Here is a 21069-nt window from a genome sequence, read left to right on the forward strand (position 1 = left end):
GCTCCCGAATCTCTCACCCCATGACGTACGGGTTGCATCCATCGCAAACCCCCCCCCCCCCCCCACCCCCCGGCCAACCCAGCCGCCCCCCCCGCCAAATCCCCCCATCACACCCCGTGACCTACAGGCTGCACGTATCACACCCCGTGACCTACAGGCTGCACGTATCACACCCCGTGACCTACAGGCTGCACGTATCACACCCCGTGACCTACAGGCTGCAGGTATCACACCCCGTGACCTACAGGCTGTACGTATCACACCCCGTGACCTACAGGCTGTACGTATCACACCCCGTGACCTACAGGCTGCACGTATCACACCCCGTGACCTACAGGCTGCACGTATCACACCCCGTGACCTACAGGCTGTACGTATCACACCCAGTGATCTACAGGCTGCACGTATCACACCCCGTGACCTACAGGCTGCACGTATCACACCCCGTGACCTACAGGCTGCACGTATCACACCCCGTGACCTACAGGCTGCACGTATCACACCCCGTGATCTACAGGCTGCACGTATCACACCTTGTGACCTACAGGCTGCACGTATCACACCCCGTGACCTACAGGCTGCACGAATCACACCCCGTGACCTACAAGCTGCACGTATCACACCCCGTGACCTACAGGCTGCACGTATCACACCCCGTGACCTACAGGCTGCACGGATCACACTCACCCCCACCCCGTGACATACAGGCCGCACGTATCACTCCCCACCCCACCCCACCCCTTGACATAAAGGCTGCACGAATCACACACCCAGTGACATATAGGCTGCACAGATTACACCCCGTGACATACAGCTTGCACAGATCACACCCCATGACATACAGATTGTATGATGTGGAGATGCCGGCGTTGGACTGGGGTGAGCACAGTAAGAAGTCTTACAACACCAGGTTAAAGTCCAACAGGTTTGTTTCAAACACGAGCTTTCGGAGCACGGCTCCTTCTTCAGGTGAATGGAAAGGCTTGTTCCAGAAATGTTTATATAGACACAGTCAGAGATGCCCCGGAATGCGAGCACCTGCAGGCAATCAAATCATCAAAGATGCAGAGAGAGAGGTAACTCCAGGTTAAAGAGGTGTGAATTGTCCCAAGCCAGTTCAGTCGGTAGGCCTTTGCAGGTCCAGGCTTGTTGGTGGGGGCCGAATGTAATGCGACATGAATCCCAGATCCCGGTTGAGTCCGCATTCATGCGTGCGGAACTTAGCTATAAGTTTTTGCTCAGCAATTTTGCGTTGTCGCGTCTCCTGAAGGCCTCCTTGTAGAATGCTGACTCGGAGATCAGAGGCTGAATGTCCTTGACTGCTGAAGTGTTCCCCAACTGGAAGGGAACAGTCCTGCCTGTTGATAGTCGCACGATGCCCGTTTATTCGTTGTCGCAGTGTCTGCATGGTCTCGCCAATGTACCACGCTTCGGGACATCCTTTCCTGCAGCGTATGAGGTAGACTACATTGGTCGAGTCGCACGAGTATGCGCCGCGTACCTGGTGGGTGGTGTTTCCACGTGTAATGGTGGTGTCCATGTCGATGATCTGGCATGTCTTGCAGAGATTACCCTGGCAGGGTTTTGTGGTGTTTGTGGTTGCTGTTCTGAAGGCTGGGTAATTTGCTGCAAACAATGGTTTGTTTGAGGTTGCGCGGTTGTTTGAAGGCCAGTAGTGGGGGTGTGGGGATGACCTTGGCAAGATGTCCATCCTCGCTGATGATGTGTTGGAGGCTGCGAAGAAGATGTCGTAGTTTCTCCGCCCCAGGAAAGTACTGGACGACGAAGGGTACTCTGTCAGTGGTGTCCCGTGTTTGTCTTCTGAGGAGGTCGGTGCGGTTTTTTGCTGTGGCGCGGTGGAACTGTCGATCAATGAGTCGAGCGCCATATCCCGTTCGTACGAGGGCATCTTTCAGCATCTGTAGGTGTCTGTTGCGCTCAGACATCACTGAAACGACTACACGATGACATCAATAAGTTCCATCCCACCATCAAACTCACCATGGACTATTCTCCAAATTCAGTTCCATTCTTGGACACACTCGTCTCCATCAAGGACGGTCACCTCAGCACCTCGCTTTACCGCAAGCCCACAGATAATCTCACGATGCTCCACTTCTCCAGCTTTCACCCGAAACACATTAAAGAAGCCATCCCCTATGGACAAGCCCTCCGTATACACAGGATCTGCTCAGACAAGGAGGAGCGCAACAGACACCTACAGATGCTGAAAGATGCCCTCGTACGAACGGGATATGGCGCTCGACTCATTGATCGACAGTTCCACCGCGCCACAGCAAAAAACCGCACCGACCTCCTCAGAAGACAAACACGGGACACCACTGACAGAGTACCCTTCGTCGTCCAGTACTTTCCTGGGGCGGAGAAACTACGACATCTTCTTCGCAGCCTCCAACACATCATCAGCGAGGATGGACATCTTGCCAAGGTCATCCCCACACCCCCACTACTGGCCTTCAAACAACCGCGCAACCTCAAACAAACCATTGTTTGCAGCAAATTACCCAGCCTTCAGAACAGCAACCACAACACCACAAAACCCTGCCAGGGTAATCTCTGCAAGACATGCCAGATCATCGACATGGACACCACCATTACACGTGGAAACACCACCCACCAGGTACGCGGCGCATACTCGTGCGACTCGACCAATGTAGTCTACCTCATACGCTGCAGGAAAGGATGTCCCGAAGCGTGGTACATTGGCGAGACCATGCAGACACTGCGACAACGAATAAACGGGCATCGTGCGACTATCAACAGGCAGGACTGTTCCCTTCCAGTTGGGGAACACTTCAGCAGTCAAGGACATTCAGCCTCTGATCTCCGAGTCAGCATTCTACAAGGAGGCCTTCAGGAGACGCGACAACGCAAAATTGCTGAGCAAAAACTTATAGCTAAGTTCCGCACGCATGAATGCGGACTCAACCGGGATCTGGGATTCATGTCGCATTACATTCGGCCCCCACCAACAAGCCTGGACCTGCAAAGGCCTACCGACTGAACTGGCTTGGGACAATTCACACCTCTTTAACCTGGAGTTACCTCTCTCTCTGCATCTTTGATGATTTGATTGCCTGCAGGTGCTCGCATTCCGGGCATCCCTGACTGTGTCTATATAAACATTTCTGGAACAAGCCTTTCCATTCACCTGAAGAAGGAGCCGTGCTCCGAAAGCTCGTGTTTGAAACAAACCTGTTGGACTTTAACCTGGTGTTGTAAGACTTCTTACTATACAGATTGTATGCATCACACCCCACCATGTGGTATGCAGGCTACACTTATGACACCCCGTGACATACAGGCATCACACATCCCCGTGACATAAAGGCTGCACAAAACACCTGCTCCATCCCCCCACCCCCTCCCATGACATACAGGCTTCAGTATCACAACCTGTGACATATAGACTGCACATATCATAGATAATAGGTCATAGAATTTACAGTGCAGAAGGAGGCCATTTGGCCCATCAAGTCTGCACCGGCCCTTACTAAGAGCACCCTAACTCATGCCCACGCATCTACCCTGTCCCTGTAACCCAGTAACTCCCACTTAAACTTTTTTTTTGGGATACCAAGGGCAATTTAGCATGGCCAATCCAGCTAACCTGCACATGTTTGGACTGTGGGAGGAAACCGGAGCACCCGGAGGAAACCCACGCAGACACGGGGAGATTGTGCAGACTCCACACAGACAGTGACCCAGCCAGGAATCAAACTTGGGACCCTGGAGCTGTGAAGCAACTGTGCTAGTCACTGTGCTACCATGCTACCTACACACCCGCAGGACATACAGGCTGCACCTATCACGCCCCGTGACATATAGGCTGCACATACCACACCCCTGTGACATACAAGCTGCATGTATCACACACTGTGATATACAGGCTGCACACATCACACCCCGTCACATTAAGGCCGCACATATCACATCCCATGACATACAGGCTGCACATATCACCGCCGTAACATACAGGCTGCATGCATCAAACCCCGTGGCATGCAGGCTTCACATATCACACCCAGTGTCATACAGGCTGCACGCATTACACGGCACGACATACAGGCTGCATGCATCAGACCCCGTGGCATACAGGCTGCATGCATCACACCACCCCTGACATACAGACTGCACATATCACACCCGTGACATAGAGGCTGCATGAATCACACCCCCCGCCCCGCATCATACAGGTGCACGTATCACACTCGCCTGACATATAGGCTGCATGCATCACTCCCCATGACATACAGGCTGCATGTATCACACCTCCCCTGACATACAGGCTGCCCATAATCACACCCAGTGACAGACAGGCCACACATATCACACCCCGTGACATATAGGCTGCACACATCACACCCCATATCATACAGGCTGCACATATCACACCCCATATCATACAGGCTGCACATATCACAGCACATAACATGCAGGCTGCACCTTTCATACCCCGTGACATACAGGCTGCACATATCACACTCCGTGACATACAGGCTGCACATATCACACATCCAGTGACATACAGACTGCCACTAACCAGTCTATTTTCCTCCAAATGTGCATATATCCTGCCCCTCAGTAATTTGTCCAAAAGCTTCCCCACCATTGATGTCAGGCCCACCGGCCTATAATTTGCTGGATTATCCCTGCTTCCTTTCTTAAACAAGGGAACAACATTGGCTATTCTCCAGTTCTCTGGAGCCTCACCTGTGGTCAAAGAGGATGTGAAGATATCTGTTAAGTCCACAGCTATTTCTCCCTTAGCCTCCCGCAGTAACTTGTGATAGATCCCATCCGGCCCCGGGGCCCTGTCTACCTTAATGAAATTTAGGATACTCAACACTTCCTCCTTTGATATATTGACGTTCTCAATAGCTTTCACACACCTATCCCTGACATCCGTCATGTCCTTCTCCCTGGTGAATACCGATACAAAGTACTCATTAAGGATTTCACCCACTTCCTGTGGCTCCAAGCATAACTTCCCTCCATTGTCCTTGAGTGGGCCTCATCTTTCTCTTACTATCCTCTTGCTCCTAATATGCATAGTAAGAAGTCTTACAACACCAGGTTAAAGTCCAACAGGTTTGTTTCAAACACTAGCTTTCGGAGCACCGCTCCTTCCTCAGGTGAATGAAGAGGTACCTTTTAGCCTCCCAACTTTCATTGTGCTAAAGGGCTTAGTCAGTTTTTAAGATGCCTCGACCCTCCGTATGCTTCCTTTTCCCTTTTGACTAAGTTTACAATTTCCCTTGTCATCCGTGGTTGCCGAATCCTGCCATTTCTATCCTTCATTTCTGCGGGGACATTCCTGTCCTGCACTTCAATCAACCGGCCTTTAAAAGTCTCCCACGTGTCAGACGTGGATTTGCCCGCAAATAGCCGCTCCCAATCCACATTCCCCAATTCCTGTCTAATTTGGATGTAATTGACACTCGCCCAATTAAGTACCGTCACCCGTGGGCCATATCCTTGACGACCAAAATCTTATAGAATTATGGTCACTGGGCCCAAACTGCGCCCCCACTGAAACATCAATCACCTGGCCTGGCTCATTCCCCAATACCAAGTCTGGTATGGTCCGCTCCCTGGTTGGACTGTCAACATACGGTATCAAAAAGCCATCCTTGGCACATCCGAGCCCCTGGCTGTAAGGGATTCCCAGTCAATATGAGAAGTTAAAGTCACCCATCACAACTACCCTGCTTTTTTCACACCTTTTCAGTGTCTGACTACACAGCTGCTGCTCTGTCTCCTGCGGGCTGTTGGAAGGTCTACAGAACACTCCCAACATTGTGATTTCGCTCTTCTTATTCCCGAGCTCCATCCATGATGCCTCACTACAAGATCTCTCCAATGTGTCCTTCAATACACCCCCTGTGATATATAGGCTGCTCCACACCCAACAGAGGCTGCACATATCACACCCTGTGATGTACAAGCTGCATAAATCACATCCCATGACATACAGGCTGTAAATATTTCACCCGTGACTTGCAGGCTTCATATATAGCATCCCCTGACATATAATAATAATAATAATAATCTTTATTGTCACAAGACGCCACATTCCGGCGCCTGTTCGGGTACACAGAGGGGTAATTCAGAATGTCCAAATTACCTAAACACGCCTCTTTCAGGACTTGTGGGAGGAACCCGGAGCACCTGGAGGAAACCCACACAGACACACGGAGAACATGCAGACTCCAGACAGACAGTGACCCAAGCCGGGAATCAAACCTGGGACCCTGGCGCTGTGAAACCATAGTGCTAACCACTACGATACCGTGGCAAAAGGCTGCATATATCACAGCCAACATGCAGGCTGCATATATCATATCACGTAACATATAAATTGCATTTATCATATCCTGCGACATACAGGCCGCATCCACCACACGCAGTAACACACAGGTTGCATGTATCGCATTCTGAGCCAGAGAGGCTGCATATATCGCACCCCATGATATGCATGATTATGTCCTACCCTGTGACATACAGGCTACATATATCACACTGTGACATTCAGGCTGCACATACCACACCTAGTGACGTAGAAGCTCAATATACCACACCCAGATTCTACAGGCTGCTTATATCACACCCAGTAACATACAGTCTGCGTACAGCACACGATAACGGAAAGGCTGCATATATCATGCAACATTACATACAGGCTGTATATATCACACCCCGTGACATGCAGGCTACATATATCACATCCTATGACATGCACGCTGCATATATCGTTTCCTGTGACATAGAGGCTGCATATATCCCTGCAGATTGGAGAGTAACTCATGGCACACCGATATTCAAAAAGGGAGGTAGAGAGAAATCAGGGAATTATAGACCAATAAGCCTAACATTAGTGGGGAAAACGCTTGAATCCATTGTCAAGGACTTGATAGCGGAATATTGAGAAAGTAGTGACATGATCAGTCAGAGTCAGCATGGATTTATTAAGGGGAAATCATGCTTGATAAATCTGTTGGAATTCTTTGAAGATGTAATCATGCAGTGGACAAGGGGGAGCCAGTCGATGTGGTATATTTGGACTTTCAGAAGGCGTTTGACAAAGTCCCGCATTAGAGATTAAAGCGCATGGGATTGGGGGAAATGTATTGAGGTGGATAGAAAACTGGTTGGGAATTAATGGGTCCTTTTCAAATTGGCAGGCAGTAACCAGTGGGGTACCACAGTGATCGGTGCTGGGACCCCAGCTGTTCACAATATATATTAATGATTTGGATGAGGGAATGAAAGTTTGCAGATACCAAGTTGGGTGGGAGGGTGAATTGTGACGAGGATGCAGGGATCCTACAGCATGATCTGGTCAAGTTAGTCGAGTGAGCAAATCAATGGCAGATGCAGTATAATTTGGATAAGTGTGACGTTATTCACTTTGGAAGCAAAAACAGGAAGGCAGAGTGCAGTTTTGGTCTCCTTTTCTGAGGAAGGATGTTCTTGCTCTCGATGGAGTGCAGCAAAGGTTTACCAGACTGGTCCCAGGGATGGCGGGACGGTCATATGAGTAGATTTTGACTAGGTTAGGATTGTTCTCGCTGGAGTTCAGAAGAATGAGGGGAGGGTCTCATAGAATTTACAGTGCAGAAGGAGGCCATTCTGCCCATCGAGTCTGCACAAGCTCTTGGAACGAGCACCCTACCCAAGCCCACACTTCCACCCTATCCCCGTAACTTAGTAACCCCACCCAACACCAAGGGCAATTTTGGACACTAAGGCAATTTAGAATGACCAATCCACCTAACCTGCAGTTTTTGGACTGTGGAGGAAACTGGAGCACCCGGAGGAAACTCATACAGATATGGGGAAAACGTGCAGACTACGCACAGACAGTGACCCAAGCGGGGAATCGAACCTGGCACCCTGGAGCGGTGAAGCAGTTGAGCTAACACCATGCTGCCGTGCTGCCCACCACCATGCTGCCGTGCTGCCCACCACCATGCTGCCGTGCTGCCCACCACCATGCTGCCGTGCTGCCCACCACCATGCTGCCGTGCTGCCCACCACCATGCTGCCGTGCTGCCCACCACCATGCTGCCATGCTGCCCACCACCATGCTGCCGTGCTGCCCACCACCATGCTGCCGTGCTGCCCACCACCATGCTACCATGCTGCCCACCACCATGCTACCATGCTGCCCACCACCATGCTACCGTACTGCCCATCACCATGCTACCGTGCTGCCCACCACCATGCTACCGTGCTGCCCACCACCATGCTACCGTGCTGCCCACCACCATGCTACCGTGCTGCCCATCACCATGCTACCGTGCTGCCCATCACCATGCTACCGTGCTGCCCACCACCATGCTACCATGCTGCACACCACCATGCTACCGTGCTGCCCACCACCATGCTACCGTGCTGCCCACCACCATGCTACCGTGCTGCCCACCACCATGCTACCGTGCTGCCCACCACCATGCTACCGTGCTGCCGACCACCATGCTGCCGTGCTGCCCACCACCATGCTACCCACCACCATGCTACCGTGCTGCCCACCACCATGCTACCCACCACCATGCTACCGTGCTGCCCACCACCATGCTGCCCACCACCATGCTACCGTGCTGCCCACCACCATGCTGCCCACCACCATGCTACCGTGCTGCCCACCACCATGCTACCCACCACCATGCTACCGTGCTGCCCACCACCATGCTACCCACCACCATGCTACCGTGCTGCCCACCACCATGCTGCCCACCACCATGCTACCGTGCTGCCCACCACCATGCTACCGTGCTGCCCACCACCATGCTACCGTGCTACCCACCACCATGCTACCCATCACCATGCTACCCACCACCATGCTACCATTCTCAAAGAGACTTATAGAATTATAACAGGGCTAGACAGGGTAGATGCAGGGAAGATGTTACCAATGATGGGTGTGTTCAGAACCAGGGGTCACATTGAGGATTCAGGGTAAACCATTCCGGACATAGATAAGGAGACATTTCTTCACACAAAGAGTGGTGAGCTTCTGGAATTCTTTCCCACAGGAAGTGGTTGATGCCAAAACATTGAATATATTCAAGAGGCAGCTAGATATATGGACTTTAGTAAGGCGTTTGATAAGGTTTCCCATGGCAGGTTGATGGCAAAAGTGAAGTCGTATAGGGTTCAGGGTGTACTAGCTAGATGGATAAAGAACTGGCTGGGCAACAGGAGACAGAGAGTAGTGGTGGAAGGAAGTGTCTCAAAATGGAGAAGGGTGACTAGTGGTGTTCCACAGGGATCCGTGCTCGGACCACTGTTGTTTGTGATCTACATAAATGACCCGGAGGAAGGTATAGGTGGTCTGATTAGTAAGTTTGCAGATGATACTAAGATTGGTGGAGTTGCAGATAGCGAGGAGGACTGTCAGAGAATACAACAAAATATAGATAGATTGGAGAGTTGGGCAGAGAAATGGCAGATGGAGTTCAATACAGGCAAATGCGAGGTGATGCATTTTTGAAGATCAAATTCAAGAGCAGACTATATGGTCAATGGAAGGGTCTTGGGGAAAATTGATGTCCAGAGAGATCTGGGAGTTCAGGTCCATTGTACCCTGAAGGTGGCAACGCAGGTTGATAGAGTGGTCAAGAAGGCATAAAGCATGCTTGCCTTCATCGGACGGGGTATTGAGTACAAGAGTAGGCAGGTCATGTTACAGTTGTATAGGACTTTGGTTAGGCCACATTTGGAATACTGCGTGCAGTTCTGGTCGCCACATTACCAGAAGGATGTGGATGCTTTGGAGAGGGTGCAGAGGAGGTTCACCAGGATGTTGCCTGGTATGGAGGGTGCTAGCTATGAAGAAAGGTTGAGTAGATTAGGATTGTTTTCGTTGGAAAGACGGAGGTTGAGGGGGGACCTGATTGAGGTCTACAAAATTATGAGAGGTATGGACAGGGTGGATAGCAACAAGCTTTTTCCAAGAGTGGGGGTGTCAGTTACAAGGGGTCACGATTTCAAGGTGAGAGGGGGAAAGTTTAAGGGAGATGTGCGTGGAAAGTTTTTTTACGCAGAGGGTGGTGGTGCCTGGAACGCTTTACCAGCAGAGGTGGTAGAGGCGGGCACGATAGCATCATTTAAGAGGCATCTAGACAGGTCTATGAATGGGTGGGAACAGAGGGAAGTAGACCTTGGAAAATAGGAGACAGGTTTAGATAAAGGATCTGGATCGGCGCAGGCTGGGAGGGCCGAAGGGCCTGTTCCTGTGCTGTAATTTTCTTTGTTCTTTGTATATCGCACCAGTGACGTGCAGATTACCTGTATCGCACCCAATGACGTGCAGACTGCCTATAGAGAAGAATATGGGTGGCATGGTAGCACAGTGGTTAGCACTGTTGTTTCACAGCACCAGTGTCCCGGGTGGTCAAGAAAGCATACGGAATGCTTGATTGGATGAGACATAGAGTACAAAAACTGGCAACTCATGCAACAGTTATATAGAACCTTGGTACGGCCGCACTTGGAATATTGCGCACAATTCTGGTCGCCACACTACCAGAACCCTGACTTCAGTCGTAATGAAGTGCTTCGCGAAGTGCTTCACAAGGTTGGTCGTGAAGCTTATCTCCTCCATACTCCCAGAATGCCTTTGATCCAGTGAAATTTGCATACCGCCGCAACCGGTCCACAGCAGACGCCATCTGCCTGGCCCTACACTCATCCCTAGAGCATCTTGAGAACAACGATTCCGACATCAGATTCCTAATAATTGACTATAGCTCCGCCTTCACAGTAATCCCAGCCAAGCTCATGTCAAAGCTCCTCACTGCAACTGAATCAAAGAACAAAGAAAAGTACAGCACAGGAACAAGCCCTTCGGCCCTCCAAGACAGTGCCGACCATGCTGCCCGTCTAAACTAAAATCTTCTACACTTCCTGGGTCATATCCGTCTATTCCCATCCTATTCATGTATTTATCAAGATGCCCCTTAAATGTCACTATCGCCCCTGCTTCCACCACCTCCTCCGGCAGAGAGTTCCAGGCACCCACTACCCTCTGTGTAAAAAAAACTTGCCTCGTACATCTACTCTGAACCTTGCCCCACGCACCTTAACCTATGGCCCCTTGTAATTGACCCCTCTACCCCGGGGAAAAGCCTCTGACTATCCACTCTGTCTATGCTGCTCATAATTTTGTACACCTCTATCAGGTCGTCCCTCAACCTCCGTCGTTCCAGTGAGAAAAAAAACGAGTTTATTCAACTACTCCTCATAGCTAATGCCCTACATACCAGGCAACATCCTGGCAAATCTCTTCTGCACGTTCTCTGTGCCTAACTAAGGTTCTATACAACTGCAACATGATCCTTGACTTTCGAACCCACAGACCACAATCAGTAAGAATGAACAACAACATCTCCCCCACAATAGTACTCAATATCGGGGCCCCACATGGCTGTATACTTAACCCCTTACTTCACTCCCTGTACACACACGACTGCGTGGCAAAATTTGGTTCCAACTCCATCCACAAGTTTGCCGACGATGCGACCATAGTGGGTCGGATATCAAATAACGACGAGTCAGAATACAGGAGGGAGAACCTAGTGGACTGGTGCAGCGACAACAATCTCTCCCTCAATGACAGTAAAACTAAAGAGCTTGTCATTTACTTCAGAAAGCAAAGTACTGAACACACCCCTGTCAGCATCAACAGGGCCCAGGCCAGATTAAGCTTGTGCAGCCGTTTCCATTCCTGCACCACCTGGATGCCTAGGTACCGAAGGCTTCCCCCACCACTCAAAACGGCAGCTCCCCCAATCGCCTCTCCTGCCCCCTTGCCTGGTCCCTCGGTGCAGCCTAAAATAGCCCGATGTCAGCCTGTTCGTTCGTACACTCGCCACAGGAGACTGATACAACATCCTGACCCAGTTGATGAAGCCCCATCCAAATGCAAACCGCCCCAGCACCTCCCACAGATAATCCCATTCCACCCGGTCAAATGACTTCGCTGCGTCCATTGCGACCACTACCTCCACGTCCCTACCTTCCGGGGGCATCATGATCACATTTAACAAGCTTCTTACTTTGGCCGCCAACTGCCTACCCTTAACAAATCCCATCTGGTCCTCCCCAATCAAGTCCGGAACGCAGTCTCCAATCCCAGAGGGCATGATTTTGGCATCTACATTTAGTAGGGAGATCAGTCTGTAGGACCCGCATGGCTCCGGGTCCTTGTCCCACAGGTCTCCGCATAACTCCTGTCGACCTGTAGTATTTTCCTCATCAGTCAGTCCATTTCTGCTCTGTCTGCCTTCTCCATGTGGGCCCGTATAGAGATCAGCTCCCCTCTGACCACCGCCTTCAGCGACTCCCAGACCATTGCAGCCTAGACTTCCCCCGTGTCATTAACTTCCAGATAGTTCTGGATACATTTCCTCACCCGCCCGCACACCTCCTCATCCGCTAACAGTCTGACATCCAGTCTCAAGTCCAGGCGTTGGATCATAGATCATAGAATTTACAGTGCAGAAGGAGGCCATTCGGCCCATCGAGTCTGCACCGGCTCTTGGAAAGAGCACCCTACCCAAGATCAACACCTCCACCCTATCCCCATAACCCAGTAACCCCACCCAACACTAAGGGCAATTTAGCATGGCCAATCCACCTAACCTGCACATCTTTGTGACTGTGTGAGGAAACCGGAGCACCCAGAGGAAACCCACGCAGACACGGGGAGGATGTGCAGACTCCACACAGACAGTGACCCAAGCCGGAATCGAACCTGGGACCCTGGAGCTGTGAAGCAATTGTGCTAACCACTATGCTACTGTGTTGGCCACTCTCCTTGCTCACCTTTAGGTCAACCCAGTGCGGGGCATGATCCGAGACCGTGATTGCTGAATACTCAGTGTCCACTACCCCCGTCAGTAAAGCCCTGTTCAGGATAAGAAAGTCAATCCGGCAGTACACTTTATGCACGTCTGAGTAGAAGGAGAACTCCTTCACTCTCAGCCGCCGAAATCTCCATGGATCCACCCCCACCATATGCTCCATAAAGCCCTTTAGCTCCTTTGCCATTGCTGGCACCCTGCCTGTCCTTGAGCTCGACCGGTCTAGCCCAGGGTCAATGCCTGTGTTGAAGTCCCCCCCATAACCAGCTTAGGCAAATCCAGGTCCAGGACCTTCCCCAACATCCTCCTTATGAACTCCACATCATCCCAATTTGGCGCGTACACATTCACGACCACCACCGGCAGCCCTTCCAACTTCCCACTAACCATGACGTACCAAACCCCCCACATCCGCAACTATTCTTCCCGCCCCGAATGACACTCGCTTGTTAATCAGGATCGCGACTCCTCTAGTCTTAAGAGTCCAGCTCCAAATGGAAAACCTGTCCGACCCATCCCTTCCTTAATCTGATCTCATCAGTTACTCTAAGGTGCGTCTCCTGCAACTTTGCCATGTCCGCCTTTAGTCCCCTCAAATTCTTTACCCAGAGAGTAGTGGGGGCATGGAATGCACTGCCTGTGGAAGTAGTTGAGTCGGAAACGTTAGGGGCCTTCAAGCGGCTATTGGATAGGTACATGGATTAGGGTAGAATAATGGAGTGGAGATTAACTTCTTTTTAAGGGCAGCACAGTAGCATTGTGGATAGCACAATTGCTTCACAGCTCCAGGGTCCCAAGTTCGATTTCGACTTGGGTCACTGTCTGTGCGGAGTCTGCACATCCTCCCCGTGTGTGCGTGGGTTTCCTCCGGGTACTCCGGTTTCCTCCCACAGTCCAAAGATGTGCAGGTTGGGTGGATTGGCCATGAAAAATTGCCCTTAGTGTCCAAAATTCTATGATTAACCTAGGACAAAAGTTCGGCACAACATCGTGGGCCGAAGGGCCTGTTCTGTGCTGTATTTTTCTATCTATCTATCTAAATGCGCGAACAAGCGTGCAGTCTTAACCGGCCCATTTAGCCTTCTTACGTTCCATGTGATCAGTCTGGTTGGGGGGCTACTTGCGCCCTCCGCCGATCAACCATTACCTTTCTTGGGCCAGTCTCCAGCCCGCACCCCACGCATCCGCAAGCCCACCCACAACCACCGTTTTGTCCCACAGCAACAGCCCCCCCCCCCCCCCCCCCCCCAGTAACTGCACTTTGCAAACCACCCCCTTCAGCAAGCATAACATCTGCTCATCCCCCACTGCGCTTCCGTGAGCTAGCCCGACCAGTTCGCTTGGTCTCCCCGGCCCATGGCGCCAGACATTTTCCCACCTATTGTTCTCCTCCACCCCCCCCCCCCCCCCCCCCCCAACTCGGACACACATATGGAAAAGAAAGCAATCCCAAAGCAATTGCCTGAAAGAAGCACAAAGAAAATCAAAATGAAGATCCGACATCTAACATTCACAGCTCCATCCCCATCAGTGCAAGTGCAAACTTTAACTCACTCCGCTCTGCAGCAGGCCCCAAATCAATACATAAGGCATTACAGATAACCTCCTAAAACAAAAACTTTTTGAACATGAACACTGCAGCAAAGTTCAACACCTCAGTCCGCTACCATTTCTTCTAGCGAAGTCCAGCGCTTCCTCGGGCGACTCAAAGTAGAAATGTTGCTCCTCATAAGTGACCCAAAGACAAGCCAGATACAGCAGTCCGAACTTAAAAAGGGTCGACTTTATTTGGTTGAACCCTGCTCTTCTCCTGGCCATGTCCGTGCTCAGATCATGGTATATACGCAGGATGCTGTTCTCCCATTAATCATGTCTGCCTGACCCACCGTAAAATACACTCTTTGCCCAGATACGTGTGCCCTGCCCACCTCCAAGGTTCAGGAGAACGTCCCATCCCTCAGTAACTTCTCGAACATGCCCGCTATGTATGCCCCTGCGTCTGTTCCTTCAGATCCCTTAGGGAGTAACTCCTCCACAATCTTTTTAGCTGTAATATTATGCACTGGAATGACCTCAGGAAACCTAGGAGTCACATCCATTATAGTCAAAAGATATTGATTCCCACTTGTTTTTGGAAGCGGTCCTACGCAATCAATTAGGACACTTGTAAAAGGCTCCTCAAATGCTGGAATGGGTATTAAGGGTGCTGGTTTTATCACTGCTTGAGGTTTCCCTATCACTTGACATGTGTGACATGATTGACAAAATTTAACAACATCTTTATGTAGTCCAGGCCAATAAAAATGTTTCTGGATTTTAGCTCGAGTTTTCTGGATTCCCAAATGACCTCCCACTGGTACCTCATGTGCAACTCGCAACACCTCCTTTCTATAACCTACCAGCAATACCACTTGATGAACTTCTGCCCACTTTTCATCTGCCTGCATATGTAAAGGCCTCCATTTTCTCATCAATACATCATTTTTACGGTATAAACATTCTGGTAAACACCCAGATTCCTCTTCCGTGTATGCTTTCTAATTTTATTTCTACATCTTTCTGATGTAACTCCGCCAATTTTCTTGAAAAATATCCGCCTCATCCTCCACCTGTTCTTGTTCTTTTTCAACAATCTGATCAAAAATAGTTTCTGATAATTGCACTTCAACTTCATCTTCACTCTTTGATTTAACCTCTTTGTCTTAACCTGTGACTTAGCGATCTCGTTACTACACAATCCAGAAAAATACCAGGATATTTGTCCTTCAACACTTCAGTTGTCTGATTTTCCACTGGCTTATCCACCACAGTAGGCATCACTCCCAACTGCACTCCAGCTATATCATTACCCAAGATAAACTGTATTTCTGGACAAGATAGTTACTCTATTACTCCTACTACCACTTCACCACTCTTCACTGGACTTTCCAACCTTACCTTATATAATGGAACACTACTCATCTCACCCTGAATTCCACATATTACCACCCTTTCTGGCAATATTCTTCCCAAAGTACATAACTCCTCATCTCTTACCATTAAAGACTGACTAGCTCCCGTATCTCTTAAAATTGTGACTTCTTTACCTGCTCCTCCTGATACACGAGTACATTTTGCCCACACAAGTAAATTATTTAAAGAGATCTGGCACCTTCTTATCAATCACCTCATGATCAGGCTGTACAATCTTCTGCACCTCCTTTGCTTCACTTGGGCTTTCCTTTACCACTTTAACCAACCTCACTGTCCTATCCTGTTTTAGCACATCAGTCTTCCCAGTGCTTTTCTACAACCACCAATACTGTGACTTTACATGGCCTAGTTTATTACAGTGAAAACATTTGAGACTTTTCATTTCTTTTCCACCCTCCTGGATTTCTTTTTTTAATCTGAAGTACACTCTCCTTATTATCTCCCATCAGATTACCTTTACCACTTGAGTAGTTCTCATGTCCCCAGTTTCTATCCCTCACAGGCTGAAACTGATGTCGGAAACCAAGCTTTGATTTATGAACTAATTCATAATCTTCTGCCATTTCTGCTGCTAATCTCACAGTTTTAACCCTCTGCTCTTCCACATGAGTTCTCACTACATCAGGAATTGTATTTTTAAACTCCTCCAAAAGTATAATTTCTCTGAGAGCTTCATACTTTTATCTATTTTCAAAGCCCTTACCCACCGATCAAAATTACTCTGTTTGACCCTTTCAAACTCCATGTATGTTTGACCAGGTTCTTTCCTTAAATTTCTAAACCTTGATCTTTTGGCTTCAGGCACTAGGTCATATGCACCCAAGATTGATTTTTTTCACCTCCTCATACGTCCCAGATACCTCCTCTGATAGTGATGCAAACACTTCACTAGCCCTACCTACCAGCTTTGTTTGGATCAGTAATACCCACATGTCCGGTGGCCATTTCATTTATTTAGCCACCTTCTCAAATGAAATGAAAAATGCTTCTACCTCCTTCTCATCAAACCTTGGTCATGCTTGGACATATTTAAATAGATCCCCACCAAGCCTTCGACTATGACGCTATTTCTCTTTATCCTCATCATTAAGGTAACCCTTAATCTTTCCTTACAACATCCATAAGACAAAAGGCTCCTTTTACAGAAAGACAACAGATTTAAATTTTCTACTGAGAGTAGTTATCACTGTTAAATTAGCAAGTGATCTGAAGGCATTCTTTTCAGACAGAGAGAGATCAGAAATACACTTTGTTTCTCTGGATGCAGCTCCCAATCTGCAAAACGAAACCAAAACACATCCTGTGTCTGTCAGCCCAAAGCGAAAGTAAAAGACAGACAGCCCAGCTCCACCTACACTCTGACATCACTGCAACTATTTGACAAACACCTATTTCTCAAAGGTACTCTCACATGACAATCACCTAAGTGCCAGACGATGACGATCCTTAGCTGAATCCTCCATTATCACATCCTGGGGCTTACCATTGACAAGGAGCCACGTGACACACAGAATCGGTACCACATCCACCCAAAGCATGTATCCGCCACACCACCTATCTCACAGCCGTAATTCTCCACCCCTCACCCCATTAATCTCCTGTGAGGTGTTGTGGCAATCTAAAATGGCCTCCCGCAAAGAGTGATGGGAAATTTGTCCAAGCTTGAACACAGACAGGCTGAAACCTGAAAACTGCAGCCCAGACTTTATGCGGAAACTCACACCTGCAAAAGGCAATTAAAAGGCAACTGAAGGAACAATAGGACTATTCTGTCCATCACATCGTCTACCAGATGCAGCGACACCAACCCCTGCTTGGAACACACCCAGGATAGAGTGCCCACCCTAAAATCAATATGACAGCCCCTGATTGGATGTGACCAATCAGGGGGTGGAGCCCTGATCAATTGATTGACAGTGGCCCAGAGACCGCCCACAAAAAGGGCAGGGAACACTCAAACCTGGTAAAAGGCATTGGGCAGCCACCACTCTCTCTTTCAACTGATCTTCAACTGCAGCACGACAACTACCAACATCAGCCAAGTTCAAGGGCCCATGAGATCCAGCGAAGGACAACAACAGAACACTTACTACCTCCAAGAACTCCAGCCCCGCCAGAATTCTGGAACCAGATAAGGCCATATGTACTCTATATATGCTGGTCGCCTGGAAGTTAAGTTAAGGTCGTTTAAGTGTGTTAGTTATAGTCCAGTGTGCATCAATGTGTAATTACTTACCTTGTGTCTAGTAAATGAACTCCGATTTTACTAAAACACCTGTGTGATTATTTGTCCACTGCATACGGGTTAAACACACACTGTGGTTAGAAAAGTGCACCAGTGTAAACTCATCAGGAGTCACCCAAAGCATGGACATAGAGTGCGCTAACAGCCCCAGCGATCTAACTCACACTGAGTCAATCTCCAATTCCCTTTTTATATCCAGTCGCTCTCCAACTACTTCGCAACCCCGCAATTGGCCACTCCCAAACAGATATAGTCCAGCAACATTAACCTTAACCACCACAATCACAGGACCGAATGGAACCCCACCCACCCCGCCCATTTTCCCCCCACACCCGTCCAAAGTGGCCGTTCACCCCCATTCCTGAACACCAACAGCCACCACACCCCTCCCCCCACGGTGCCAACTCCACCGGTGCTGACAGTTCAGTGATTAGGGTTCAAAGTGCATGGCCCCGGTGGCATGGACATGCCATTCCGGGCTGACCTACCTGCCAAAGTCACAGAGCTTGAGGACTGCAGTCTCGGGATCCACTAACAAATTCTGAGGTTTAATGTCTCGATGACATACGCCCTGGGAATGGATGTACGCTAAACTGCGGAATAACTGGTATATGTACACCTGTGAGGGCAGGGCAGAGAGTTTAAACGTTACACACACTCATTTCTGCAGCTTGCCGACAACATAAAACTCAATCTCAACTGCACATGTAACAATGCTGCTAAAGTCGGCGGGGTCGCACCGTCGGTGGGACCGCACCGTCAGAGGGACTGCACAGTGGGAGCCCCGCACAGTCGGAGGGACTGCACAGTGGGAGCCCCGAACAGTCGGAGGGACTGCACCGTAGGAGCTCCGCACAGTCGGAGGGACTGCACAGTGGGAGCCCCGCACAGTCGGAGGGACTGCACCATGGGAGCTCAGAACAGTCCGAGGGTCTGCACAGTCCGAGGGTCTGCACAGTCCGAGGGTCTGCACAGTCCGAGGGTCTGCACAGTCCGAGGGTCTGCACAGTCCGAGGGTCTGCACAGTCCGAGGGTCTGCACAGTCCGAGGGTCTGCACAGTCCGAGCGTCAGCACAGTCCGAGGGTCTGCACAGTCCGAGGGTCTGCACAGTCCGAGGGTCTGCACAGTCCGAGGCTGCACAGTCCGAGGGTCGGCACAGTCCGAGGGTCTGCACAGTCCGAGGGTCTGCACAGTCCGAGGGTCTGCACAGTCCGAGGGTCTGCACAGTCCGAGGGTCTGCACAGTCCGAGGGTCTGCACAGTCCGAGGGTCTGCACAGTCCGAGGGTCTGCACAGTCCGAGGGTCTGCACAGTCCGAGGGTCTGCATCGTGGGAGCTCGGAACAGTCGGAGGGACTGCACCGTGGGAGCTGTGCACAGTCAGAGGGACTGCACCGTGGGAGCTCCGCACAGTCAGAGGGACTGCACCGTGGGAGCTGCGCACAGTCAGAGGGACTGCACCGTGGGAGCTGCGCACAGTCAGAGGGAATGCACCGTGGGAGCTGTGCACAGTCAGAGGGACTGCACCGTGGGAGCTGTGCACAGTCAGAGGGACTGCACCGTGGGAGCTGTGCACAGTCAGAGGGACTGCACCGTGGGAGCTGCGCACAGTCGGAGGGACTGCACCGTGGGAGCTGCGCACAGTCAGAGGGAATGCACCGTGGGAGCTGCGCACAGTCAGAGGGGCTGCACTGTGGGAGCTGCGCACAGTCAGAGGGACTGCACCGTGGGAGCTGCGCACAGTCAGAGGGGCTGCACTGTGGGAGCTGCGCACAGTCAGAGGGACTGCACTGTGGGAGCTCCGCACAGTCAGAGGGGCTGCACTGTGGGAGCTCCGCACAGTCAGAGGGACTGCACCGTGGGAGCTCCACACAGTCAGAGGGGCTGCACTGTGGGAGCTGCGCACAGTCAGAGGGACTGCACCGTGGGAGCTGCGCTCAGTCAGAGGGACTGCACCGTGGGAGCTCCGCAATCGGAGGGACAGCACCGTGGGAGCTCCGCACAGTCAGAGGGACTGCACTGTGGGAGCTCTGCACAGTCAGAAGGACTGCACTGTGGGAGCTCTGCACAGTCGGAGGGACTACACTGTGGGGGCTCTGCACAGTCAGAGGGACTGCACTGTGGGGGCTCTGCACAGTCGGAGGGACTACACTGTGGGGGCTCTGCACAGTCGGTGGGAATGCACCGTGGGAGCTCCACACAGTCAGAGGGACTGCACCACGGGAGCTCTGCACAGTCAGAGGGAATGCACCGTGGGAGCTCCGCACAGTCAGAGGGACTGCACCGCGGGAGCTCTGCACAGTCAGAGGGACTGCACCGTGGGAGCTCCGCACAGTCAGAGGGACTGCACCGTGGGAGCTCTGCACAGTCAGAGGGAATGCACCGTGGGAGCTCTGCACAGTCAGAGGGAATGCACCGTGGGAGCTCTGCACAGTCAGAGGTAATGCACCGTGGGAGCTCCGCAGTCAGAGGGAATGCACCACGGGAGCTCCGCAGTCAGAGGGAATGCACCATGGGAGCTGCGCACAGTCAGAGGGACTGCACCGTGGGGGCTCTGCACAGTCAGAGGGACTGCACCGTGGGAGCTCTGCACAGTCAGAGGGACTGCACCGTGGGAGCTCCACACAGTCGGAGGACAATACCAGGCAGGTGCTGCACTGTCAAAGGGTGTCAGTGATGGCGCTCTGCAGGATGGCAGGATTGTCGGAGGAGGAGAGAGTGGATCAGCTGGGAATGTGTGACTGGAATTTAGACGAATGAGGGAATCTGATTGAAATGTACTACAACAGGGCTGGACAGACTGGATGCAGGGTGTTGGGTCCTCTGTCTGGCAGAGGGACTGCACCGTGGGAGCTGCGCACAGTCGGAGGGACTGCACCGTGGGAGCTGCGCACAGTCAGAGGGAATGCACCGTGGGAGCTGCGCACAGTCAGAGGGGCTGCACTGTGGGAGCTGCGCACAG

General features: G+C 51.0%; 1 protein-coding gene across 1 annotated transcript in view; it reads right to left on the reverse strand.

Annotated features, from left to right (window-relative positions):
• The window catches only part of LOC119974302 (glycogen synthase kinase-3 beta-like), a 78059-nt gene that overhangs the window by 46014 nt on the left and 10976 nt on the right, over nucleotides 1-21069 (reverse strand). The window contains exons 5-6 of the mRNA XM_038813074.1: nucleotides 18597-18727; nucleotides 17824-17984 (exon numbers count right to left, since the gene is read on the reverse strand). Of these exons, the coding sequence (XP_038669002.1) occupies nucleotides 17824-17984; nucleotides 18597-18727 (292 nt within the window). The remainder of the gene's footprint in view (nucleotides 1-17823; nucleotides 17985-18596; nucleotides 18728-21069) is intronic.

Source organism: Scyliorhinus canicula, chromosome 12 (genome assembly GCF_902713615.1).
Source record: "Scyliorhinus canicula chromosome 12, sScyCan1.1, whole genome shotgun sequence".
In the NCBI taxonomy this organism is placed as follows: domain Eukaryota; kingdom Metazoa; phylum Chordata; class Chondrichthyes; order Carcharhiniformes; family Scyliorhinidae; genus Scyliorhinus; species Scyliorhinus canicula.